Source organism: Microcaecilia unicolor, chromosome 8 (genome assembly GCF_901765095.1).
Source record: "Microcaecilia unicolor chromosome 8, aMicUni1.1, whole genome shotgun sequence".
In the NCBI taxonomy this organism is placed as follows: Eukaryota; Metazoa; Chordata; class Amphibia; order Gymnophiona; family Siphonopidae; genus Microcaecilia; species Microcaecilia unicolor.
Window position 1 is genome coordinate 51577747 of NC_044038.1, and position 26732 is coordinate 51604478.

General features: G+C 43.0%; 1 protein-coding gene across 2 annotated transcripts in view; it reads left to right on the forward strand.

Moving 5' to 3' along the window:
- STUB1 (STIP1 homology and U-box containing protein 1) overlaps window positions 1–26423 on the forward strand; it is a 30036-nt gene extending 3613 nt beyond the window's left edge. The window contains exons 2-8 of one of the 2 annotated variants that reach the window (XR_003943070.1): window positions 7744–7942; window positions 14648–14813; window positions 15272–15362; window positions 16802–16858; window positions 19963–20079; window positions 20240–21568; window positions 26413–26423. Coding sequence is in view for 1 of the 2 variants with exons in the window: in XM_030211467.1 (XP_030067327.1) it covers window positions 7744–7942; window positions 14648–14813; window positions 15272–15362; window positions 16802–16858; window positions 19963–20079; window positions 20240–20365 (756 nt within the window). In the remaining variant the exon portion in view is untranslated. Of the gene's footprint in view, window positions 1–7743; window positions 7943–14647; window positions 14814–15271; window positions 15363–16801; window positions 16859–19962; window positions 20080–20239; window positions 23994–26412 lie in introns of those variants that run through there. The other variant, XM_030211467.1, reaches the window with a different exon arrangement.
- Window positions 26424–26732: the final 309 nt, after the last annotated feature.

The following is a 26732-nucleotide window of genomic DNA, read 5'->3' on the forward strand; positions in this document are numbered from 1 at the left end:
CTATAAAAAGTGTGTACCCTTCATGGAATTGCGCTTAGCGACAATCTTTTCTGGCATCCATTTTTGTAGTGTATCCCAAGTGCACTCCAATTGTGAATATACAAACCTTTTAATATAACAACGCATAAACATCCACATACATTTTTAAATCACACACCTATTTTGCAGGGCTCCCATGTACCCATAATTCGACCCTTATTACACCAATTCAGTGAAGATGGCTCACAGTTATTCAGCACGACCTGTTCAGTCGTTAATTATACTAAGCTGGTCTAATAATTGTCCACAAGTTCAATCAACGGCAGGCCCTAACCCACTACGTGATGATGTCCACACCTGCAAAGGCACTTAGGCTCAGTTTTTGTTGACTCAGATATTATTTGTCCCTTGTACCATCCGACTCATATGAGTCACGGGTCACTTTGGCAGGTACTGGAGCACCACAAAACCAACAATCTGTGCTAAAGAGCAAGGATTTTATTCAATGCCGTTCCTCAAAATATGTGTGTGAGTTAAAAATGTAGGTGGATGTTTATGCGTTGTTATATTTAAAAGTTTGTATATTCACAATTGGAGTGCACTTGGGATATAGTTATATAGTATTGTACTCTGATTTAAAACGACATTCCCCTGTATTTGTATATTGTTATCCATTTTTGAGTGCCATTTATAGAATCCGGCCCTATGTACTTTATTCTAGGATATGGAACTATCGAGTCACTTGCACAAGAGTGAAATATCTAGTTCTTCATGCAGTCACAGATGAACATTCACATTATGATGTGACAAGACTGTGAAAAATGAGATTCCTTTTCTTTTGATTTTGTTTTTCTGTCATTCTTGTCTTCTCATCTTGTAACTTTTGGGTCATCTTTGACTCCTCTCTCTCTTTTTCTGCACATATCATAGACTGCTCAGATATGTTGGTTTTTCTCTATAATGTCACCAAAATTGTCCATTTCTTTCTGAACACACCAATAATATCTCAGTCCACACTCTCATCTCCTCCCACTTAGACTACTGCAACCTACTCCTCAGGGGTGTACCACTGAGCTGTCACTGTCCACTTCAGTTTATTCAAAACTCTGCTACACTTTTGCCAGTGTCACTACCTCACATAACCCCTATTTTCTAGTCACTTCATTGACCCCAAATCCATTTTTGCATACAATTTAAACTTCTCTTACTGACTTACAAGTGCATTAATTCTGCAGCTCCTTACATCCATTCATCAGATAAGTAACTCTTATCTGTACTGTTCTCCACTGCTAACTCCAGACTCATCTTTCCATCTTGCTGCACCATACACCTGGAATAGTCTTCCTGAGTTAGTATATCATTACTATCTCTGGCTTTATTCAAATCAAAGCTAAAAGCCCACATTTTTTGAAGCTGTCTTTAAATCTTTTTTTTTTTTTGCATTTATAAATGAACAAACATAAATATTCATGAGAAATAAAGCCATGTGCATAGGGAAAAAACTGCAGTGGTACACGAGAAAACTCTCGCTTCCTACAAAGCAAACAATTCAAAGCACATTGACTCCCTATAAATCCACAAACTAAAATAGAGAGGCCCCCATAAACAGAGGGAGATATCCCAACAATGCATTAGATAAAGCAAGCATAAATATAAGGAAAAATGCTTAGAATGATGAACTTTGTTTTACAAGTCTACAAAAAAACAATAGTAACTGTAGTTACTTTTCAACCCTTAGCTCATTGGGAGCTGAACAGTTTTTTAACCAGAAAAGCCGTAAGTTGTTTGGGTTCATAGAAAAAGTAGCGATTCAGATCCAGTTGAAGCAAATCATTTATAAGAAAATGCCAGAAGAAATGTGCTTCCATGCATAATCGCAGGGAATATTATATCCTCCTTCTTACCCCACCCCTACATTTTTCCTATAATAACAACATGTCAACTTATCCTGTTTTACTATGTAAGCCGCATTGAGCCTGCCATTGAGTGGGAAAGTGCGGGGTACAAATGTTACAAATAAATAATAACCTCTGAGTGCATTGACAAAACCTCTTCTCCTGTGTCTCCACACAGATATCATCCCCTCGAAACAACTTTTCACGATTCCCAAAATGAAGTCTCAAAACCCACTGTTTATCCTGTTACAGCACAAATAGCACTAAGAGGGTACATCTAATATCTAACACTTTCCTCTTTAATTAATCCAGAACATAGCTATAAAATTGATTACTGTTAAGAAAAAATGTGATCATGTCACCCCACTTCCAAAAACAGCCCATTGGCTTCTACTGCCCTACCGTATTATTGTACAAGATTCAGCAAGCACAGGAGCCATCATATTTATCTCGATTACAGATTCCATACACTACTCAAAGACTGCTTCGATCTTCCTCCCAGAATTTACTAGTGATGCCAACATTTTGTGAAATCATACATGAACATACTAGGAAAGCCATATTTTCGGTACAGGGTCCAGAGCACTGGAATAAACTACCGCATTTCCTCCAAAATCAAACTTCCCTTTCAGACTTCAAATTAGAACTTAATACATTTTTATTCACTGATGCTTTTTCCTAATGTTCTCTTAGGAATCGCAAGGAATAGAACCTGCATCAATGAGTCCAAAGCCCTACAGCACCTTCCTTTTTTCTCTTTCCCCTCATCTATCCTATCAACATTTGTAGTTCTTCCCCTTTCCCCCATATGTGTCATGTGTTGTTATATTCATACCCTAATGCTTCTTGCTATATGTTTAATATGTAAGCCGCCTAGACACAAATTTTGATAGGTGGGATATTAAGCCCCTTAATAAACTTGATTTGTATGAAATTTAAACTGTTGTCAAATAGATCTTCCCATGCGATATTCTGACGCGTCTTCTCTGGCAAGCAATATATCTGTGAAGTTGGTGGTAAGGCTTCTTTGAGAATTCTCAATACTTTCAGAAAGTATTTTCTAAACATCTCCATAGATGCTATATTCACAGATTTAGGGAAATTAGCAAAATGCAGGTTTAATTTTCTGCAAAGTTTTCAAACTTCTCCATCTTATTAGCCAAACTAATAAGCAGATGTTACTCCCTTTGCCCATACATCCACTAAATCATGTTGAAAATTATTTAATTTTCTTTCCATTTCAAAACTCCTTATCTCTTGGGTAACTAATCGAGACTTAGTCTTGCAAAGAAATATTCACATCATGCCTGTTAATCAGGAGCACCTTTTCCAAACGAACTACTGCTTCCCAGATAGAATCCAAACTGACAATAGCTGGTTTTACCAAAAGGGCCATTTGGAGTGCACCAATCTACTTCACTTAGTCTAAACACATATCTTATTTCAACAATGGTCTCTCCTTTCTACTCTCTACCTCAAGTAGTTTACAGATTTTTATTGCAAATTGGGAAACCAAATCTGCTGTCTCCCAGACTGCCTCCCGTAGCAGTTTTACTAGCTCCAGAGTCCAGACACTCCTCCCTCCTACACCCTGAAAAAGCTGCTCGCTCAGTACCAAAAACACTGCCAGCTGTTCTGGGGGTCAGTGTTGGTATCGATTGCTCAGGGTTTGCATGAATGCCTGGGTCAGGGGGCAGAAGTCTATCCTCCAGGCTCACTGATACATCGAGCTCTGGCAAGGCTGCCTTAGAGCCAGCGCCTACTCCAGAGGAAATTACAGCTGGACAGACCACAAACTTTTCTACAGATGAAGTAGCAATTGGTGAGGACTCTGAGGAGCAAGTCTTTGTTTTACCCTTGCTCGTCACCATTTCAGAGGAGAGATACATGCAAAATAAATGTGAAGCAAAATGAATAAAGTTTCATATTGGAACTCTGTGCCGTCTTGGAGTCCTTTAAATCTTAACCCCTTATTTACCTGTTTAGTACTAACATTTTAATTATTATCCCTAGGGGCTTGGAGTCCTTTAAATCTTAACCCCTTATTTACCTGTTTAGTACTTACATTTTAATCATTATCCCTAGGGGAATTCTGTTCAACTACGCAAAGCAGAGTTTGTGCAGAAATCACCACCTATGTAGAATTCTGCACAGGCAGCCTCAGGGGCTCTGCCTCCCTGTTGTGATCAAGAGGAGGAGGCACGTGGCTGCACAGCAGGCCATGTCCTCTACCTCTACCATCTTTGTTCCGACTGTTCCTTTAAACCGCACAGCCATATGGAAGCCAACATGATTCAAAGAAACAGTCAAGCCAAGGATAATAAAGGGGGTGGGGTGGGGGTTCACAGCCCAATGTACAACTGTGCATCACTTCCTTTTGCTGGGGGGGGGGGGGGGGGAGGGAGGCTCTAGTCATTACAGAAAACATACCTAGTAACTGGATTTTAAAATCTGTATTCAGGTTCCAGAAGCAGCCACACTGTGTGGTCCTGATGCCTGTCACTGCTACAGCTGCTTGGTTGGGTTGGGTTAGGTGAGATGAGATGGAGGGAAGGGAGTGAGAAGGGTATTAAAAGAGAAAAATTCTGGATAGTTGAGAGTGGAGGCACTTGGTGGTTCTGTTTAAGTGGAAACTCAGACAAAATGGGGCATACTAGAAATTGCTCAGAAGGAAAAGATGAGACAGGGGTGGGAGACAGTCAAAGCATCAAGTCACTGTTCTCAGACCAGTCCTGGAATGTGCCCCCTAGCCAATCTGATTTTATTTATTTGTTGCATTTGTACCCTACATTTTCCCACCTATTTACATTCTCAATGTGGCTTACATAGTACCGTCAAAGGCGTTTGCCCAGTCGGTGGATAACAAATACAAAGTTGTATAGTAATCGTATGAGGTATAAGTGGAGGGTCGGAATGGATGAAGATTGTGTGATGTCCTGTTTGATCATAGTCATGCTGTGTTGGTAGGTGAAGAGTGTTACGTGTGGTCGTTGGGGTAGGCCTTTTTGAAGAGGTAGGTTTTTAGTGATTTCCTGAAGTTCAAGTGGTCGTGGATTGTTTTCACAGCTTTTGGGAGCCCATTCCATAGTTGTGCGCTTATGTAGGAGAAGCCGGCTGCGTAAGTTGTTTTGTATTTCAGTCCTTTGCAATTTGGGTAGTGTAGGTTTAGGTAGGATCTTGATGATCTGCCTTTGTTTCTTAATGGGAAGTCTATAAGGTCTGTCATGTATCCTGGGACTACGCCGTACATGATTTTGTGGATTAAGGTGCAGATTTTGAAGATGATCCGTTCTTTGATTGGGAGCCAATACAACTTTTCTTGGAGGGCTTTGGCACTTTCGAAGCGTGTTTTGCTGAATATCAGCCTGGCTGCTGTATTTTGGGTGGTCTGGAGTTTTTTTTATGAGTTGTTCTTTGCATCCTGCATAGATTCTGTTGCAATAATCTGCATGGTTTAGGACCATTGATTGTATTAGGTATCGAAAAGTTGCGCTTGGGAAGAAAGGTTTTAATCGTTTGAGCTTCCACATTGAATACAACATTTTCTTTGTTACAGAGTTTACTTGGCTCTCGAGGGTAAGGTTGCGATCGAGTGTGACACCGAGTATTTTCAAACTGTCCGAGGTAGGGAGGGTATGTCCTGGAGTATTTATGGTTGTAGGTTTGTATTTGTTATATGGAGAGGAGAGGATGAGGTAATGTGTTTTTTTTTTTTGTGTTCAGTTTCAGTTGGAATGAGTTTGCGCAGGAGTCCATCATGTTGAAGAGTATTGGTAATAAGGGTGATCCTTGAGGTACTCTGCAGACTGCTTTCCACGGTGGTGATATGTTTGACTTTGATTTTACTTGATAAGTTCTGGTGGTTAGAAAGCCTTTGATCCAGTTAAGTACGTTTCCTTCAATCCCCAAGTGGCCTAGTATTCTTAGTAGTATGTTGTGGTTTACCACGTCGAATGCGCTCGACATGTCAAAATGGAGGAGGAGTATGCTTTTGCCTTGGCAATCTCCTGCTTGAATTTGGCCAGGAGGGTGACTAGGACAGTTTCGGTGCCATGGTGGGATCGGAATCCTGATTGTGAATTATGTAGTATTGAGAACTTGTCCAGGTATTCTGTAAGCTGTTTAGTCACGAAGCTCTCCATCATTTTTAATACTAATGGGATAGACGCAACTGGGTGGTAATTGGTGATATCGTTTGTGCTTTTCTTGGCGTCTTTTGGTATTGGGGTGAGTAGGATGTTGCCATGTTCCTCAGTGAAGAGACCTTGTTGTAACATGAAGTTTAGATGGGATGTAAGGTCTGCTATGAAGCAGTCTGGGGCAGACTTGAGTAGATGACTGGGACATGTATCCAGTTTGCAGTGGGTCTTGGTGAACCTGTGAGTCGCTTGTGTAACTGATTCAGTGCTGAGATTAAGTGTTGTCCAAATGCGGTCAGCTGGGTATCCGTCGGAGGATGGGTCCAGATCGTTGAAGAAGATTTCGATGTTGGTATTGTGATGAGGAAGTGTGCTGCGTAGTTTATTTTTTCGTTAAAGTAGTTAGCAAGTTTGTCTGCGGGTGGGATGTCTGTGTTGGTTGTGGTGATAGGGGTGGTGTCTAGTAACTTATTTACGAGTTTGAATAGTTTCTTCAAATCTTTGTAGTCCGGTCCTAATTGGTTTTGTAGTAGGACCTTTTGGTTTGTTTTATTGCGTATTTGTATTTTCTATGTATTTGTTTCCATGCGTTGAGTGTGAGTTCATCTTTTGTCTTTCTCCATACTCGTTCAAGTTTTCTAGATTGTGTTTTGATTTTTTTCACAAAATCTGCAATGAATATGCATGAGAGAACTGTGTACAAATCTGTTTCATGTATATTGATTGGGGATATTCTAAAAACTAGGCTGGGTAAGGGGTGCTCCAGGACTGGCTTGAGAAACTGTGTTTCAGCTAGATGGAGCTGCCAGGTGAGCCTGACAACATGCATATCTGAGAGTGGTTCTAGATTGAGGGACACACTGAGCTAGTCAGTGTTTCAGGATATTCACAATGAATATGCATGAGATATATTTGCATACAGTGAGGGTAGAACATTTAAGTTTCTTGTGCATATTCATTGTGGATATCCTCAAAAACAGATTGGGACACACCTCAGCAGTCAGCCCAAGGACTGGGTTGAGAACTGAACTAGACTAGTTCTTTTGCAGTGTCTGTCAGTGGTTCCCAAACCTTTCAAGTCAGTCACTCAGGTTTTCAGGATATCTGCAGTGAATATTCATGAGAGAAATTTGTATACAATGGAGGCAGTAGATGTAAATTTCTCTCATGTTTATTTATTATGGATATTAAGGACGGTTGGTATGTATGGTTTAGTTTAGGGATTTAAAATGAACTGATTTCCTGCTTTAGAGGATAGTTTTCCTCTTGATAAATGTTACTTTAAAATTAAGTAGATCTGACTAACCTTTGCATGGGTCTAGTGAAAATTATGAGTTATTCCAATTCTGTGCTTTTTAGAGACATTGGGGACTTGTGGCTCTTTCAGAAGAGCTCTGATGATATAAACCACAAATGGTGTAGTCCAAGATCAGCTTTTATGTGTAACGAGTATTCATTTGCAAGGTATGGTATGAAGAAAGGCTTACTAGAATAGAAAACACTTTTTTTTTTTGTATGCTTCATGCCCATGGGGTACACAGTATTTCTCTTCTATTCCTGCTGATACTTTCACTTCACAAACATCAATTATACAGAAGACACCTGGGAATTGCCTGTTTTAAATATCACCTTTGAAGCAGTAGAGAAGTTTTTCTATCAGCAAATTCCCCAGCTTCCCTGGGGGGTTAGATCAACCTGTAAGGAGCAATGACATATGTTTTCTTTTCCAGAACCGGAATCCTTTGGTAGCAGTGTACTATACCAATCGGGCCTTATGTTACCTGAAAATGCAACAGTATGACAAGGCACTAGTGGACTGTAAGCATGCATTAGAATTGGACAGTCAATCGGTCAAAGCACACTTCTTCCTAGGGCAATGTCAGCTGGAATTGGAGAACTATGATGAGTCCATTGGCAACCTGCAGAGGGGTAAGTAATGTGTATTATATCACTCATGGTTTTAAATGGTAGCTGGACTATACCTTCCATAATCATGGTTGGGTAGAGGCTAGCTGGGTCATAAGCAGTCTTACCTGTCAGAATTGTTCTGACCCCTGTGGTCTGGAACTAGTTACTTGTACCATGGATATTTAGGAAGTGGCATAGGCAGTGGAATAGAATGGGCTACTGGGGCCATGGCCCAGCTAATATTTTGCCAAACACAGTACCAACATCTGCAGAGCCTGGGGGTGTGGCCAGAGATTGGTTTGTTTGCCCCTCCCCCTGCCAATCAGAAGGTTGTTTCCCTGTCCTTGGGTTGTGGTCTTTTCTGTTTGTTAGTACCTAGCTCTGAGTGAGCCCAACCTCCAAATCTTTTATTTTAAAATCTTATATCTTGAGACTGGAAAACAGAGCTGGGTTTTTAAAAAATGGTTTCAGAAGGGGCGGGCCAGGTCAGAGGGAAAGCCCAGTGCAGGCCGCAGGCACCATTGAGTACAGCTGCTGCTGGCCTGCAGGGCCGAAGACTTGCCTTTAAAAAGGTATACCAGGAGCAGGTGGGAGAGGGACCTGATAAAGAGCCACAGTCTGGTCCAGGAGAGGAGGGAGAGATGCTAGACTGTGTGGGAGAGGGGGGAGGAGAAGGGAGGGAGGGAGGGAATTGAGAGAGAACCGCAGGCATGGCCAAAAGGGAGGGAGACAGAGGGATTGCACTTACTAAAGGTAGATCTGGAAATCGGAACAATGAGTGAGATTAAATTTGCAGATGACACAAAACTATTCAAGGTTGTTAAAACACATGCGGAACGTGAAAAATTGCAGGAAGACCATAGGAAATTGGAAGACTGGGCATCGAAATGGCAGATGAAATTTAATGTGGACAAATGCAAAGTGATGCACATTGGAAAGAATAATCTGAATCATAGTTACATGATGCTAGGGTCCACCTTGGGGTCCACATCCAAGAAAAAGATTTAGATACATAGTAACATAGTAGATGACGGCAGAAAAAGACCTGCACGGTCCATCCTGTCTTAGACAATATGCTGAAATTTTCTGCCCAGTGTGCAGCAGCGGCCAAAAAAGCAAACAGGATGATAGGAATTATTAGGAAAGGGATGGCAAATAAGACCACTGTATCGCTCCATGGTGCAACCTCACCTTGAATATTGTGTTCAGTTCTGGTCATCGTATCTCAAAAAAAGATTTAGTAGAATTAGAAAAGGTTCAAAGAAGAGTACCAAAATGATAAAGGGGATGGAATTCCCCTCATATGAGGAAAGGATAAAGAGGTTAGGGCTCTACAGCTTGGAAAAGAGATGGCTGAGGGGAGATATGATTGAGGTCTACAAAATCCAGAGTGGTGTAGAACGAGTAGAAGTGAATCAATTTTTTTTTTTTTTACTCGTTCAAAAAGTACAAAGACTAGGGGACACTCAAGGAAGTTACATGGAAATACTTTTAAAACAAATAGGAGGAAATTTCACTCAACGAATAGTTAAGCTGTGGAACTCTTTGTCGAAGAATGTGGTAACAGCGATTAGCATATCTGGGTTTAAAAAAGGTTTGGACAATTTCTGGAGGAAAAGTCCATAGTCTGTTATTGAGATAGGCATGAGGGAAGCCACTGCTTGCCCTGGGATTCGTAGCATGGAATGTTGCTACTATTTCGGTTTCTGCTAGGTACTTGTGACCTAGCTTGGCCACTGTTGGAAACATGATACTGGTCTATATGGATCATTGGTCTGACCCAGTATGGTGGTTATTATGTTCACATCTGTGATTGTGGCAATACGGCAGGGGAGAATTTCTCACTTACCTGTTCAATTCGGGTGGAGCACCAGTGGTTTCTTTGGTTTGCAGTCTTGGGGCAGTATTTTTAGTTTTGTTGTCCTGTTTGGGTTGGCACTTACTAAAGGTAGATCTGGAAATCGGAACAATGAGTGAGATTAAATTTGCAGATGACACAAAACTATTCAAGGTTGTTAAAACACATGCGGAACGTGAAAAATTGCAGGAAGACCATAGGAAATTGGAAGACTGGGCATCGAAATGGCAGATGAAATTTAATGTGGACAAATGCAAAGTGATGCACATTGGAAAGAATAATCTGAATCATAGTTACATGATGCTAGGGTCCACCTTGGGGTCCACATCCAAGAAAAAGATTTAGATACATAGTAACATAGTAGATGACGGCAGAAAAAGACCTGCACGGTCCATCCTGTCTTAGACAATATGCTGAAATTTTCTGCCCAGTGTGCAGCAGCGGCCAAAAAAGCAAACAGGATGATAGGAATTATTAGGAAAGGGATGGCAAATAAGACCACTGTATCGCTCCATGGTGCAACCTCACCTTGAATATTGTGTTCAGTTCTGGTCATCGTATCTCAAAAAAAGATTTAGTAGAATTAGAAAAGGTTCAAAGAAGAGTACCAAAATGATAAAGGGGATGGAATTCCCCTCATATGAGGAAAGGATAAAGAGGTTAGGGCTCTACAGCTTGGAAAAGAGATGGCTGAGGGGAGATATGATTGAGGTCTACAAAATCCAGAGTGGTGTAGAACGAGTAGAAGTGAATCAATTTTTTTTTTTTTACTCGTTCAAAAAGTACAAAGACTAGGGGACACTCAAGGAAGTTACATGGAAATACTTTTAAAACAAATAGGAGGAAATTTCACTCAACGAATAGTTAAGCTGTGGAACTCTTTGTCGAAGAATGTGGTAACAGCGATTAGCATATCTGGGTTTAAAAAAGGTTTGGACAATTTCTGGAGGAAAAGTCCATAGTCTGTTATTGAGATAGGCATGAGGGAAGCCACTGCTTGCCCTGGGATTCGTAGCATGGAATGTTGCTACTATTTCGGTTTCTGCTAGGTACTTGTGACCTAGCTTGGCCACTGTTGGAAACATGATACTGGTCTATATGGATCATTGGTCTGACCCAGTATGGTGGTTATTATGTTCACATCTGTGATTGTGGCAATACGGCAGGGGAGAATTTCTCACTTACCTGTTCAATTCGGGTGGAGCACCAGTGGTTTCTTTGGTTTGCAGTCTTGGGGCAGTATTTTTAGTTTTGTTGTCCTGTTTGGGTTGGCAATGGTCCCAAGTATGTGCTTCAAGGTCATGGTCATCCTAGCTGCCACCCTGCGCAAGGAAGAGGTGTTGGTTTATCTCTACTTGGATGACTGCTTGATCTTCTAGAATTCATACAGGAAGAGTAAGGAAGCCATGAGAAGGGTGGTACAGGTTTTACACGAGTTGGGTTTGGGTAGTCTACATCCAAAAGCAAGCTGGCCCCATTTCAAATTCTGTAATTTGGGGGATGCTTTTCGACATCTGACAAGGGAATGTGTTCCTGTCGTAACATTGTATTAAATGCAAATTCTGTAATATGGGGGGTGCTTTTCGACATCTGACAAGGGAATGTGTACCTGTCGTAACAACATTGTATTAACGTTAAACATGAATTTACTGATTTGCACTGTTGGATGACTTAAGAGTGGGAGAGGTGGGGATTAAAAAAAAATACTGAGTGAGAACAACGCTGGATCTTTTCTCTTAATACTGTTGAACCTATGGGTTTGAATATGGCTGTGGAGTGGCACGTTTTCTATTGAACATTACTACCTTAAGAATTGTCTTGTCTGTGGTTGGCTGTTCCTGTAAGTGTTTGTCCAAAATGGCCACCAGCTTTTATACCAATCTTCTAAGCTCTGGTTCCACCTCCTGAAGCAGCGGGTTCGCAAAACAAGTGGTCCTTGTCAGGTTTTTGGATGTACATAACATAAGTACATAAGTAATGCCATACTGGGAAAAGACCAAGGGTCCATCGAGCCCAGCATCCTGTCCACGACAGCGGCCAATCCAGGCCAAGGGCACCTGGCTGGTTGGAATTGTTCATGTTCTGAAGCACTTGAATAGAATTCCTGTTTGCACTGGAATAGTAGCAACTTGAGAAGCTGATATTGGGAAAAGATAGCTCTTAGTCAAGCTAAATACTTGTGAGACTTTATTTTGATGTAAGTCATGAACTACCATTGGTGTGTATTGGAACTTTGGGGATTTGATGTGGATATTTTTGATGACTAAAACAGACTATGGGTTATGGCTATTTTTCTCCAGTTTTTTAGTTAGCAAGTTTTTCTCCATTTCTTTTTTTTATTTTATTTTATTTAATTATCATTTGACTTAATTACATTCACATTTATCACATAAATGTAAGGAAATACAGAAATTAATATAAAAAGGAAAACATTTTCTCTCAACAATATATATTTACATAATTGTCCACAACTGGAAGATCCAAGATCAGGAAAACAATCTTAAAGAAAATAAGAAAAACTCAAAATGGTTAATCTTACACTTCACATTTTCTGAGGGGAGGAAGGTTAATCGGTTATTGCAGCCGGTACAGTGGCAACTGAAGGAAGTTGCTGCAGAGCATTCTTCATCTGTTTCCACAAACTCTTATAATTTCTTAGGTTCAAACAAATAAGTAATAAGGAAATAAAACACTTACAAGGGAATCGCGCTAGGAAGGTCCCACCTAGGGCAATGATTCCTGGCTTAAAAGCCAAGACTTCATACCTCCCAGTCTGCGATTCCCTTGATGTGTCAGGAAATATATGCATCTTTGAACCCAAAAAACTATCAACCATGTATCGGAAATACAATTTCAAAACATTGTTCCTATCTAAATCAAAAACGAAAGTCTCACTAATAATATAACTCTATCTATAACTTCTGAATTTTCCAAAATGTCGGTTAAACTTACATCTCTTTTCTCTGATAAAGAAGATTTTAAAGGAAATATAATTTTAGTCACCAAAAGGTGGCTATCAAAAGGTATTAGCAAAGTATCAGAGAAATATTTCTTCAAGAATTCAGTAGCTGATATATAGGATATTATAGGTAAATTTATCATTCTCAAGTTTTTTTCCTTAATTGGTTCTCCAGAAATTCCAATTTTTACAAGAAAGATAACTATTCTTCATTACCAAATTGTCTGATTTTCATAGAGAAGCCATTTCCGTAATCAAAGTCTCTATTTTTATATCTTGGACTTCCACTTTGTTAGATAAGTATTAATATAAATTCTTTAACTCACATAGTGAAAAATTTTAAACATCTGAAGAAGAGTTATTCACATTCTGCTGCAGTTCCTATGGTACGTCCATTATGACATTATTGGCTTCACCAAGTCCAATTTCTCCACAGAAACCGCTCCAGATATCTTCGGGGAGAAGAGCTCACTCTCCAATCCCCCAGTTGGTTTATTATCCGAGTCGATACTGCGCCAGGACCTCCTCGGGTCACGTGAAAATCCTAACCCACTTCGGGCGTTTCCATTATTGACCTCCATAGTGAAGCATTACTATTTCAGGGTCTTGGAGGGGTCGTGCCAACCGGGGGACTCAGTCACTCCCTCCACTGAGATTCGGCAATAAAGCCTTGCTGTTCCCCGAAGCAAGAACCGATATCCCCGACGTTATGACCCCGAATCTCTCCAAAATAGACTGAGAAGTGGTGGGAACCTCAGCCGTGTTCGAGGAGGACAGCACCACGGCTTTGCCTTTTCTCTTCCCCATTCTCTGGGGAGCGCGCCCTCTTCTTCAGGCATTCTGGTGTAAAATGGGAACTCAACTAGCGTACGTCCTCCCTCAACGCCATCTTGGATCCTCCAGGTTGGGACACTCTTTGTCTGGTTTCTCCTCAGAGGCCTGTCTGATATGGGTAACCCTACAGCATAGCCCTCTGAGTCATTGAAACACGGAAGCCCCTCCACCACTTGCAAGGTGGTGCCCCTTCGGAGGGGTTCTCCATTTCTAGAGGGTTTTTTGTTGCTCTCTTGTTTTCTGGAGAAATTTAGTGGGTCCAATGATAATGTCTGGGAACCCCTTTGGGGATAGACTGACACATTTGGTCAGACCATTGGTCTTTGAGTTTTGAGGCCTTGTTTAAATTGTAAGATTTTTCATAGCTCTCCACAGGTTAGCCATCCTGTTAGCAAACTGCATGTTTCATGCTCTTTTTGGAAATGTTTACAGCTATGTTTTAATATTCTGACTAATTTTTCCTTATTCAATAACTTAAAGACTCTACTTTTTAGGAGGTTTGTTTAATATTGTTTCCCAAGGGATTACTTTGGCTCTTATTGTTATTGTGAACTACTTAGAACTAAAAGGTATTAGTGGTATAGAAACACATAATGTAGTGTAATGTAACACCTTTCACAGTGATTACAGGTAAGGCACTGGGAGCTTAACTATATAAGCTGCAACATACAGTGTTGGTTTGTTTGTGTATTCTAGCCAAAGGTACAACAGAATCCAAGATCTTTTAGACACCACAACCTGGTAATGCACCTGCCCAGTGAATCCTGTAAACAGAGTGAGATATTCACTCTGAAGTCAGGTTTGAACAAGTGCAGATTGTGTTTGGGCTTAGATGACAGCTTCTTGAGCAGGAGTCTTAATACTTGCCTAAATGCTGAGTCCAGTGCATATTATGGCTTACTCCTTTCCTGTATAGCCATAGCAGTGGACATGTTGGTGGCCAAATGTGAGTGTTGTCTTTCAGAGAAGGTCCTTGTTAAGTGTTCATTAGCTTCTTTATCTCCCGAAATGCATTCACTTAACGTTTGATCTTTAGCTTTCATATTTCATTTATAAGAATGTGATCTTTCCACAGCGTACAACCTGGCCAAGGAGCAGCGATTAAATTTTGGGGATGATATTCCAAGCGCTCTGCGGATTGCCAAGAAGAAGCGATGGAACAGTATTGAGGAGAAACGTATAAACCAGGAGAATGAGTTGCACTCCTATTTAACTAAACTAATCATGGCAGAGAAGGAGAGGTACTGTTACCACTTCTTGATCACAGAAATGAGGCCTTTCACGGGTATCCTATGCCTCTGAGAAATGCAGTCAAAGTCGGGGGGGGGGGGGGGGGGGGGGGGCATGCCTGAGCATTGCTGTGAGGACCACGTGCTGCCAGGGTCCAAAACCCCCTGCAGCTGAGGATGGAGCATGGGTGGAGTTCACAAGTATGAGTGTAGATTATAAAATACTGTAATCTGTGCACATATGTAAATAATCAGGCACATTTTACCTGCTCGAGAGTAGATGTAACGGTCTGTACCTGCAAGTTAGGCATTATTTCTGCCACTTATACAGACACCTAGGTGCCTGCTTGTCCTCTTAAACCATGTGCCCTGTTATAAAATTACCTTCATATGAAGGTTGACATGATTATAAGTCTGTCTTGAGCATAGAAGCCCTGCCTCTGAGCATGTGTTTGTGGCTTTTGTCTTAGGGAACTGGATGAGTGTAAAAGGAAGCAGCTGGAGGAGAATATGGAGGAGACCAGGAGCCGAGCTGAGCTTGCCAGTATTGAAGCCAAACATGTGAGATATATCCTGATTCATAGTGGGAGGATGCAGACGGGGGCAAAGAGGCTTTCATAAGGAACTTTGTCTCTTGTTTCTTTGCAAGACCACTCCTTCAGAAGATTTTACTACAGCAAGGTGGCAGTGCCAGCTTGACAGGGGCCAGACTGAAAAGGGACAGGGTAGTACTGGTAGCAGTGAACCCAAAGAGGTATATTTCAAGTGCAGACTATTTTCTCCCCCAATTTCAGGTGGCAGAAGCCCTTCTGAGGAAGTAACATGCAGGCTGCCCCCCCCCCCCCCCCCCCCCCCGTTAACAGTCATAAGTACACAGATGAGGCTAGAATCCCATTAATTCTGTTTGCGTATGCTGCTGTCTGTACCTGAGACAAGTCCAGTTGATGTCTTTTATGCCAAAAGTACTTACTACATCTCAGGAATTCAATAAAACCATAAATTCTGCAAGATTAGCTTATCTACTTCTAAGGCTTTAAGCCCATCGTTTTATTGATGGTTGGAAATGGAAATACAAATGTTGGTGTGTGCTGAAATGATGCATTTGCCTCTCTTGAATCTGATATATAGTGGTGGTTCTCAAGGGCTTGTTCTATCTCCCCCCCCCCCTTTCATATTGTTTCCCAAGTCTGGTCCTGGAGTACCCCTTGCCAGTCAGGTTTTCAGGATGTCCACAATGAATATGCATGACAGAAATTTGCATATAATGGAGGCAGTGCATGCAGATCTTGTTCATGCATATTCATTGTGGATATCCTGAAAACCTGACTGGCAAAGGGGGTACTCCAGAACTGGAATTGGGAAACACTGGTATAGATTACTAGCAGTTGTAACACATTATAGCTCTTCAGCTGAAACTCGTGTTTGATGATATTACTAGGTAGCATGATTATCGTACAGAGAATCCATAATCCGGAGATTAAACAATGGGTCTGCCAATGTCATTCTGCTATGACACTCTGTTTTTTCTCTTAAGAGTGAATGTATTTTTTTTCTTTCTTTTCTGATATTGACAGAGAAAGCTAGGTTGTTTATCTGTAATGGAGGAGTCTCTGTGGACATTAGGATAAGCTATCCCTTCCACCTTCCCAACGGTTGAATCCTCTTCAACTATGTGACTGAAGTAAGGTGACCAGCATGTCACTGGCCAATAGGAGGTGACCTTTGCATCGTCTAGAGTTTTCTGGGTTCTTCTAGAGCAGATTAAAATAGGCACTGTCAATTGATGACATCACTTATATGTGGCTGGCTTATCCTGCTGTATATGGAGAACCCCCATAACAGATAATCTAGCTTTAGCTCATTCTGTTGCCTATAACAGAGTCAGATTTGGCATGAAAAGTTGCACCTTGTAAAATAGTATTTGATAGCTCTGCAAGCTGGATAAGGACAGCACAGGGCAATGGCATTTGAACAACTCTCTTGCTTTTGTCTTTTTTCAGGACAAATTCCTAGCAGATATGGATGAGCTGTTCTCTCAAGTGGATGAAAAGAGAAAGGTGAGGTCTACTAGTGCTTGGAGATGGAAGAGTAATCCCCAGAATAACTCGTGTAAAAAAAAGAAAACAAACTGTCAAAACTCAAAAAAAGAGCATCTGTGTATCATTCTACTCCACCAGTTCTTTTTAATTGTCCACACCTGTAGATAATCATGATAGTAATAATAATAATAGGGAGGACTCAGTGCTTCAAACTATCACTCTGTTTGTTTTTTCTCAAACTTTAACTGAGAGCATATGAATATTGACAAGAGCTGGAAAAACCAGCTAATTTGTCTAATGAGATTACCACATCATTGGCTTCCTCAATATAGAACATAAACAGGTGCCCAAACTGTGTTCAACGTTCAAAACTTATTTCAAGATGAAATAAGTCATGAAAGTGGATAGTGAGAGCAACACTGGTCCCTGAAGCAAAGTTTGAAATGGGGCACTCTGTTAGACCATCACCACTTATTCCTCTTTGAAATAAGTATTTATGGAATATATAATCTATAAATGTTGGACAATTTAGTGAAATTGTTACACATTTTAACCATGAGTTTTTAAGTTCTGAATGTTGATTCATTTAAACCATGAGTTTAAATTTTGAACATTGATTCACTTATTTTGAACACAGTTTGGGCACCTGTTTATATTCTATATTGGGGAAGCCAGTGATGTGGTAATGCTCTCAGTTAAGTCTGTGAGAGAACAGAGTGAAAGTTTGAAGCACTGAGTCCTCATTACTTACTATTATGATTATCTGGTGGCGTAGAATACAATACATGGATGCCATTGGTGGTGTAGTGAACTACAAGAGTTCTTTTTTGAGTTCTGGGAATGGGGAGAGTCTGTTATGAACACATGGGACACAGGATTGAAATGGATGTGTGGGCTAGGGAACTTGTTCTCTGGTGTGAATATGTCTGGTCTACATCAGTCTGCAGTCTCATAATATGAAGATGACACTTCGTCAGTAATGGGAGCTGAGCTCCTAGGCAGTACTGATCTTCATTTTAGAAGCAGTTTTACACATTGGAATTAAAACAACTAATATCAGCCTAGATTTCTCACTTAAAAGAAATTCAAAGGAATAAAAGGTTTATGTAACTTTATTGCCTTAAAGTAGTTGTTCTCAACCCAGCTCTTTAGACACACACAGACAGGTTTTCAAGATACTCACAATGAACATGCATGAGAGAGCTTTGCATAGTATAAAGGTAGTGCATTCAAATTAATCTCATACATATTCATTATGGATATCCTGAAAGCATGACTGGCTAGGTGTATCCCAAGGACTGGGTTGAGACCCCCTGCCTTAGGACTGTTTATGTGGTTCACTTCCTCTTGTTTGTTTCTAGCACTCTTAACTTGCTTCAGCCCCATCTTCTGCAAAGTGTTCAAGTCTGAATTGCAGTGGATATTGGTTTCTCCCTAGCCAAGCTTTCTTGTAGCCATTGCAGCAGCCTGTCACTGGTCCTGGGAAATTAGCCTACTGCTCCCTACTATGCCTTATAACCTATGCACCCTGAGTCAGTTGACAGATGTAGACAAGTGCCTGTGACTCCCACGTTGGGGCTCCCTTCTCTGCCTTTATAGAACAAGCAGCACTAGTCACCCAAAGAGCAGGAGACTCAACCAATAACTGATAATTTGCTGGACCAAATACCAATGAAAAAATGGTGTCCCATTTAAAATCTGGGGTTATTTTCAACTTGTTTATAAACAGTGAGTTACCATAGAGATAATTTTGACACAAACCATCACACAAATCCCGCTGTATCTATGTCAGATCTGCAGACTTGACATATGAGCTTCAGGTCCTGCATAATTGTAAATGAACAACATACAATCTTTTGGATAATTCTGAGTGTCTAAAACACTTTTTTCTTTCAAATGCTCTAATACAAACACTTGAACATATCTAGTGTGGAGGAGTGGCCCACAGGTTGGAGCAGTAGGCTGATATCCAGAGAAGTCAGAGTTCAATGAGTGTTCATGAGAGTTATATGCATTGGAGGCAGTTCATACAAATCTCTGTCATGAATATTCATTGTGGATATCCTGAAAACCTGATTGGCTGGGGAGCCCCCCAGGACAGGTGTGGAAACCACTGCACTCTATGGTAGAAGATGATGCAGCTTTCTTCCATTCACTGGCAGGCCATCTTAAAGCAGAGAAAGCTGCACCCCTCCTCTCCCCCATCCAGGATAATTTGTACTTGTGAGCCCTTCTATTTATTCTTGTCTTCTGTGACCCCCTTCCTTTCTTTCTCCTGACTTGTTTCCTTTTATGTTGACTCCACTTTTTTTTCCTTCCCAACCCATCTTTCCTTTGCCGCCCTCTTCATTTGTTTTACCCCATTCCTTGCTTTTTGCACACTCCCACCAACTGGAGAGTAGCACTATTTCAGTATATGGTTCTGATCAATCTTGGACTACTACTGACAGAACCACATATGGTTTATTGGGTGTATTATACCACCTTTTGAAAAACAACATCAAGGAAGTTTCTAAGGAGAGTTGCATGTTGAAGTCTAGTTGTTTTCCTGCTGACAGCTGGAGGGGAGGTGGGGGAGCTCTGCATTGAGTGTTGGTGGCAAGATAATAGAACTGGTGTGCAAACAAGGAAGGGGGATTCAGAAGGGATTAGTGCTATGGCTGCAGGTGAGCAAAGGGATGAGGGAAATGAGTGAAACAAGCAGGAGTATCCTACTTTTCTCTAACCAACAAACTTGACCGAGTTTCATGCCCCCTCTCCTCATAAGTCAGAGCTTGTAGTACATGTTATACTGCAAGAATAGAGAGAAATGAAGCAAGATCTAGAGTGCTATGCTGTACAAGTGGCATCTTTTGCCCACTCAACCCATTTCTCCCCACAGCCTACTTGTCCCTGTGATTTTAACTATTCTGTCTCCAGACTGAGAGCTGCTATGCTTTTGCCACACAATTATGTGAATTAAGGCTAGAAATCTGTAGAAGAATTTGAACAAGAGACCTAGGCAAAACCACATTCATTCATTGGTTTGAGTTATCAGGGTGGCAGTAGTGAAAGCCCTGTAAGACACTGGTAGGTTAAGTGAGTGTTGAGCAGCTGTCTGACCTCAGGCTATCTTTTCTCAGAAACATGACATTCCCGATTACCTGTGTGGAAAGATCAGTTTTGAGCTGATGAGGGAACCTTGCATCACCCCCAGTGGGATCACCTATGATAGAAAAGATATTGAAGAGCATCTGCAGGTATTGTAGGTTTTGGATCAGACTCTGTCTCTTGCTTCTGAACAGGGATAAGAGGAAATTGAATTGGCACGCAACTTGTTCAGCAAATGCCTTTATGGGGGGTGGGGAGGTGTCCCAATCTCTCTCCCCCTTCCTCTGAAAATTATATTTTCTCTTTCAGAGAGTTGGCCATTTTGACCCTGTGACCCGGAGCCCTTTGACCCAAGATCAACTGATTCCAAACCTGGCTATGAAAGAAGTGATTGATGCATTTATATCGGAGAACGGTTGGGTGGAAGATTATTGACAGGCATGAGCCACAAGCCAACCTGACTGGATTTGCACTTTAGCACTGCAGTAACCAGCAGGAGGCTCTGCTGCTTCAGACTGCCTCTGAGAATGTGCTGAGCCAACCCCTGCCTTAATCGTCTCACACATGATCCGTGTTCCATTTCACTAGGGGGAATGGATATGGTCTGCTCCCATACAGTATCTGTACATGTTTTTTGAGTACAGAAAAGGAGTCCTGGTTCTTGAACTGTTTTTCTCTGTTCCTGGACAAATCTCAGAGGAAACCAGGGGACTTTGGCTAGAGAGAGAAAAGAAGGAGAACTTTATGAGAATACAGTTACAGATGAGAACATGTGAAGGTTTTTACTTCAAAACCTTCCCTCTGTCTGTAGGAAGTGAAGAGTTAACTCCTTTATAGGGAAGGCTGTGTATGTTGCTTTCTGAATTGTGGTAAAAGTTTAAACTAGTCAGATTCTTTCATCAGCTTCTGTGTTAGATTCTCTTTATACAGAGGCAGCGCAGATGCTAGTAATATAAAACCTGGCACGGGGAGACTGCATACAGCCAGTTGATTTGCTAAGTAGCTCCATATTTTTATTAGTTTATACCCATACATCCCAATGCAACAGTATAATAGTTGAACTATTTAGTGCAAGTCAAGGAGAGCATTAGCCATGCTTAAAGTACTCCAGATTAGCATCTAAATCCCAGTGAATATGGAATTGGTAGCTGCTTTATAATAAATCAGGACGTGTTGGAGCTCATATCTGTTACTGCTGATACAGAATCACTCACTAAATATGTGCAACATCCATAGCATTCCTTAATGGAGCAAGATGTTGAAATGAAAGAACTTTGAATGTTCTGTGCATGTATGGTCAAACCTGAGCCTGGCTTTGACTCCAGAATTCCATTAGTCACTCCAGCTAGAACTAATCAAAGTACAAAACTATCTCCCTAGATAAGAGTAGATGCTCCAAAATGAAGGTGAAACACTTGCCTAACATAATGATAGTAGATAAGGACAAACATGGCCAGCTAGTCTGAGCAGTAAGGTGGCCAGGATTTTATCTCTCTATTCTGTTTCTTTGAAGTGTGAAAGACATTTAAATTTTGTTGCTCTATAGGGCTGTTTTGTTTTTGTCCCTTGCTTCTTTGAATTTTGTCACTGTTTTTGTCCTCACAGAGAATCCATTTGTAGCAAGAAGATGGAATCATAGTAGAGCGAATGTTCACTGCTCTGTTGTGGTGGGTTTTACATAGATTGTAGGAGGCTATTCTTATAAGAGGGGCAACATGAAGCATCATTGAAAGATAAGTAAACACTTTTATTCAAAGGAACACTGCCAACTGGTGAACTCGAAGGTGACCCACACTTTGATCACTAGCTTTCTACCAATGATCAGTTACTAGCCTTGATTATTCTGCCCCTGCATATCATGCAATGAGCTTTCAGTTTTAGGGATCAAGTCAAGAGCTTATGGTTCAGATGAACTGCTGTAATAGGATTTTATTGGATAATTATCCAGGTAAGCAGAAAGCATCACAGTTTGTGTTTTTACAGCAGAAAAATAGTGTACTCTCAGTGACTGACCATTGGATGGCTGTACCTGCAAGTGAGCATTTCCAGGAGAGATGCAATGGCTAAGAATGTGTCTTGTCATCTTTCCACCCTGATGCAAAAATGGCTCATTTTTACTTCTCAGGTAGGAGAACAGTGAAAAGGTTGTTGTCTCAGCTTCCACATTCACCCATAAATGAAAGCAGTATTAACTTGCATGTGCAATAGAGGAGATGTAGAAATATGTTACCCTTGCTCTGAAAAAACAAAGCAATTTCATTTCCCGCATTCAGGCTGGCAGGCCATGGAAACCAACTGTTTACTTGCTTACATGACCCTTTTAGCATGTCTTGTCTTACACTGTACACATGCAAGACCACAGAAACCAGGTGGTCCTGAAAGACACCATTACCATTTTCATTGATAGAGATCAGTTTTGCAACTGCCAAGAATCTGAAGGCTGTGACCAAAACTGAGCTGTACCTAGTGATTGTGTCTTTTTAATAAATGAAACCTGCAGAGAGACTGTCATCCTATTTACATGTGGATCCCTGCTACCATAGCTCATGCTGGTTGGCAAAAACCCTTTGGAAACTCTTCCTTTTGTACAACAGTAAGCACTTGACTGTACTTCATATTATTAAGGTCAGGGGAAAGCACTCGACAGAAAACTCAAGTTCATACTCTGTGCTGTTTTCCTCCAAGTTGTCTCTTGTTTTTTTTTTTTTACTTGGTTTCTCTGTCTTTATGCCCGTTTCTGTTTTTACCTAAATTAGTTAAGAAACAAACTTGTATTACGGTCACACATCCTAGCTTTAAAATAATCTCTCTCAGAATAACCATGAAATGAGGTGTAGTGGTTGATTGCAGTGTGATGCTAACTTAATATTGCACAGGGATCTGTAGTTGTTAACCCTAGTCCTCAGCACATACCCTTCAGTCAGGTTTTCAGGATATCCACAGTGAATATGTATGAGAGAAAGTTGCTTTCAGTATCTCCATTTTGTGCAACTCTATCTCATGTATATTTATAGTAGGGTAGCCAGAAAACCTGCCTTAGTTGGGGTGCTGAGGCCTGGGTTGAAAGCCACTTTTCTAGAGGTAGCTTGATTAAAGTATCAATTTGCTGGCCTTCTTCCTTTTGGCTTGTATTTACTAGAGATCATGAGGCTTTAGTTGCCATAGGAGAATGCTTGCTGCTGACTTGTAACGAATGATGTGTAGGGCCCTATTTATCACAAGTGCAATAAATCCAATAAAAAAATGTGACCTGCTCCAATGCAAAATTACCACTATCTGTTGTAAAGTAAAATTACTAGCAGCTGTTACAAATTGGGTACAGGGCACACATGGCTGTATTAGAGGAAATAAAGTGGGAATAGTAGATTGGGGTACAAGTGGGGAGGCTGTAGTGACAGACTGCTGAGGAAGGAAGCAGCAGTAGATAGAAAGCAGAAAGGCAAGAGGCTGCAGTGGCAGACCAGGGCTTCAGGGAGGGGTTTTCGCATAGAGATCAGAGACTCTTAAAGCATCAGCCCCTCTAGCACAAGCCATCTTCCAATCCTAACTCAGCCCTATTCTAGTCTCAGCATCAACCCCCCTTCAACCTCAGCATCAGACTTGTGCAAGTCCCAGCTCCCTTCAAATCTTAGCCCCTCCCCAGTATCAACCCCTTTACAGCAAGTGCCCCCCCCCCCCCCCCCCCCCCAAAAAAAAAGTCCTTTACATAGTGGCTAGAGTAGGTTAGAAAGTTACATGGGAACAGGGACTGTGGAAGTCCTGTGGAACCCACAAGGATGGAAGAAGTTCCATGGGAGTGTAGTCAAAATATCTGATGACTCCAGAATGAGCCTAGGCATGCACTGAGAGAGGCAACTGGAGTACCAGACTGAGGCTTGAAATATATGGAGAGAAGCGGCTGGAATGCCCAGAGAGACAGCTGGAACACCTCATTGGTTTAATAATACCATCCAAAAAAACCACGGGAGGCTGTTGGGGTTGGGAAGAAACGGAGGGCTGCAAGCAAGTAAACAATAGCATCAACTGCTGCAAGGGTGAGGATGGAATGGATCTTAGTGGATATCGGTAGTTCTCCGAGGACAAGCAGGCTGCTTGTTCTCACTGATGGGTGACACCCACGGCAGCCCCTCCAATCGGAACGCTTTACTAGCAAAGGCCTTTGCTAGTCCTCGCGCGCTCATGCACACCGCGCATGCGCGGCCGTCTTCCCGCCCGAACCGGCTCGTGTTCGTCAGTCTTCTTTTGTCCGCGCTCGTTACGGTCGTGTTTTCGCCGTGTCGTGCCCCGCAAAGTCGACCTCGCGCGTTCTTCGTGTTGTTTTCAAAAAAAAAAAAAAAACATTGTGTGTGGAAAGAGACTCTTCAGTCTCTTTTCCCCCCGCTATTTCCAGCTTTTTCGCCCCGGTAAGTTTTCTTTCGTCGTCGGGGTAGGCCGCTTTTAGGCCTCGGGTCGAAGTTTTCTTCCCCTTGTTTTTCGGGTGCCTTTTCCGCCATTTCGACTTTTGATCTCGCCGGCGTGATTTTTCCGCCCATGACATCGAAGTCTCCCAGCGGCTTCAAGAAGTGCACCCAGTGCGCCCGGGTCATCTCGCTCACTGACAGGCACGCGTCATGTCTTCAGTGCTTGGGGGCTGGGCACCGCCCGCAGGCCTGTAGTCTGTGTTCCCTTTTGCAAAAGCGGACTCGGGTAGCGAGATTGGCCCAGTGGAACGTTTTGTTCTTGGGCTCTTCGTTGACATCGGCACCGGGGGATATCGAGTGCATCGACGTCTTCAGCGTCCAGAACTTCATCCTCGGCCGCCAGTGCATCGAGGCATCGGCCCTCTGCATCGGTGCTGAGACATCGGACAGCTGCATCGACGTCGGTGGTACCGGGACCTCGTCGGCTGATGTCGTCGGACGGTGGTGCTTCGTCTGGAGTGCAGGTGAGGGCTGTCCATTCCCCTGCTGGTGGCGGTGAGCCTTCGGGTGGGTCTCCCCCTACCCTGAGGGCTCCTGCGGTACAGCCCCCCCCCGAGACCGACCTCCTTCGGCCCCGAGGAAGCGACGGTTGGATTCTACGTCCTCCTCGTCGGTGCCGGGAAGCTCCGGTGACATGCTTCGTTCCAAGAAGTCGAAGAAGCATCGTTATCGGTCTCCTTCCCGTGTCGGCACCGAGAGCTCTGGGTCGCCGAGGGAGTTGGCACCCAGTAGGCATCGGCACAGAGAGGACCGCTCACCCTCTGTCCAGGAGGTGTCGATGCGCTCCGCTCTGGACAGCCCGGAACAGCCTCCACGCCCGGAACAGGTTCTGACGTCGACGCCTGCATCGACATCCATGCCTTTCTCTGCAGCCGCTCTGAACGAGAGCCTCCGGGCCGTTCTCCCAGAGATTCTGGGAGAGCTGTTGCGCCCTACCCCTCCGGTACCGGCGGTGCTTGCGCCACCGGTACCGTCGAGCGTGGCGCCAGCTGGTCCATCGCCCGAGGTGAGGTCTCCGGCGTCGGTGCCGCGTGCGGTACCGGCTGCCGTCGCCTCCCAGGAAGGCTCCCCGACTACGTCGGCGGAGGGAGTCTACCTCTCGACGCCCCCATCGTGGACGTGGCTCCACAGAGTCGAGTCGGGCGAGGTTGCAGACACAGGTCCGTGAACTTGTGTCTGACACCGAGGGTGAGGCCTCGTGGGAAGAGGAAGAAGACCCCAGATATTTCTCTGACGAGGAGTCTGAAGGTCTTCCTTCCGATCCCACTCCCTCTCCTGAGAGACAGCTTTCTCCTCCCGAGAGTCTGTCTTTTGCTTCCTTTGTCCGGGAGATGTCTACGGCCATCCCCTTCCCGGTGGTTGTGGAGGACGAGCCCAGGGCTGAAATGTTTGAGCTCCTGGACTATCCTTCTCCACCTAATGAAGCGTCCACTGTACCCATGCACCATGTCCTAAAAAAGACATTGCTGGCGAACTGGACCAAGCCTCTAACTAATCCCCACATTCCCAAGATCGAGTCCCAGTACCGGATCCATGGGGACCCAGAGCTGATGCGCACTCAGTTGCCTCATGACTGGAGTTGTGGATTTGGCCCTAAAGAAGGCTAAGAGTTCTAGGGAGCATGCTTCGGCGCCCCCGGGCAAGGACTCTAGAACCTTAGACTCCTTTGGGAGGAAGGCCTACCATTCTTCTATGCTCGTGGCCAAAATTCAGTCCTACCAGCTCTACACGAGCATACACATGCGGAACAATGTGCGGCAGTTGGCGGGCTTGGTGGATGCGCTCCCCCCTGAGCAAGCCAAGCCTTTTCAGGAGGTGGTCAGGCAGCTGAAGGCGTGCAGAAAATTCCTGGCCAGAGGGGTGTATGACACCTTTGATGTTGCGTCCAGGGCCGCTGCTCAAGGTGTGGTGATGCGCAGACTCTCATGGCTGCGTGCCTCCGACCTGGAGAATAGAATCCAGCAGCGGATTGCGGACTCGCCTTGCCGTGCGGATAATATTTTTGGAGAGAAAGTCAAACAGGTGGTAGAGCAGCTCCACCAGCGGGACACCGCATTCGACAAGTTCTCCCGCCGGCAGCCTTCAGCATCTACCTCTACAGGTAGAAAATTTTTCGGGGGAAGGAAGACTGTTCCCTACTCTTCTGGCAAGCGTAGGTACAATCCTCCTTCTCGACAGCCTGCGGCCCAGGCTAAGCCCCAGCGCGCTCGCTCTCATCAGCAGCGGGCACCTCAGCAAGGCCCCTCGGCTCCCCAGCAAAAGCAAGGGACGAGCTTTTGACTGGCTCCAGCAGAGCATAGCCGACATCCAAGTGTCAGTGCCGGGCGACCTGCCAGTCGGAG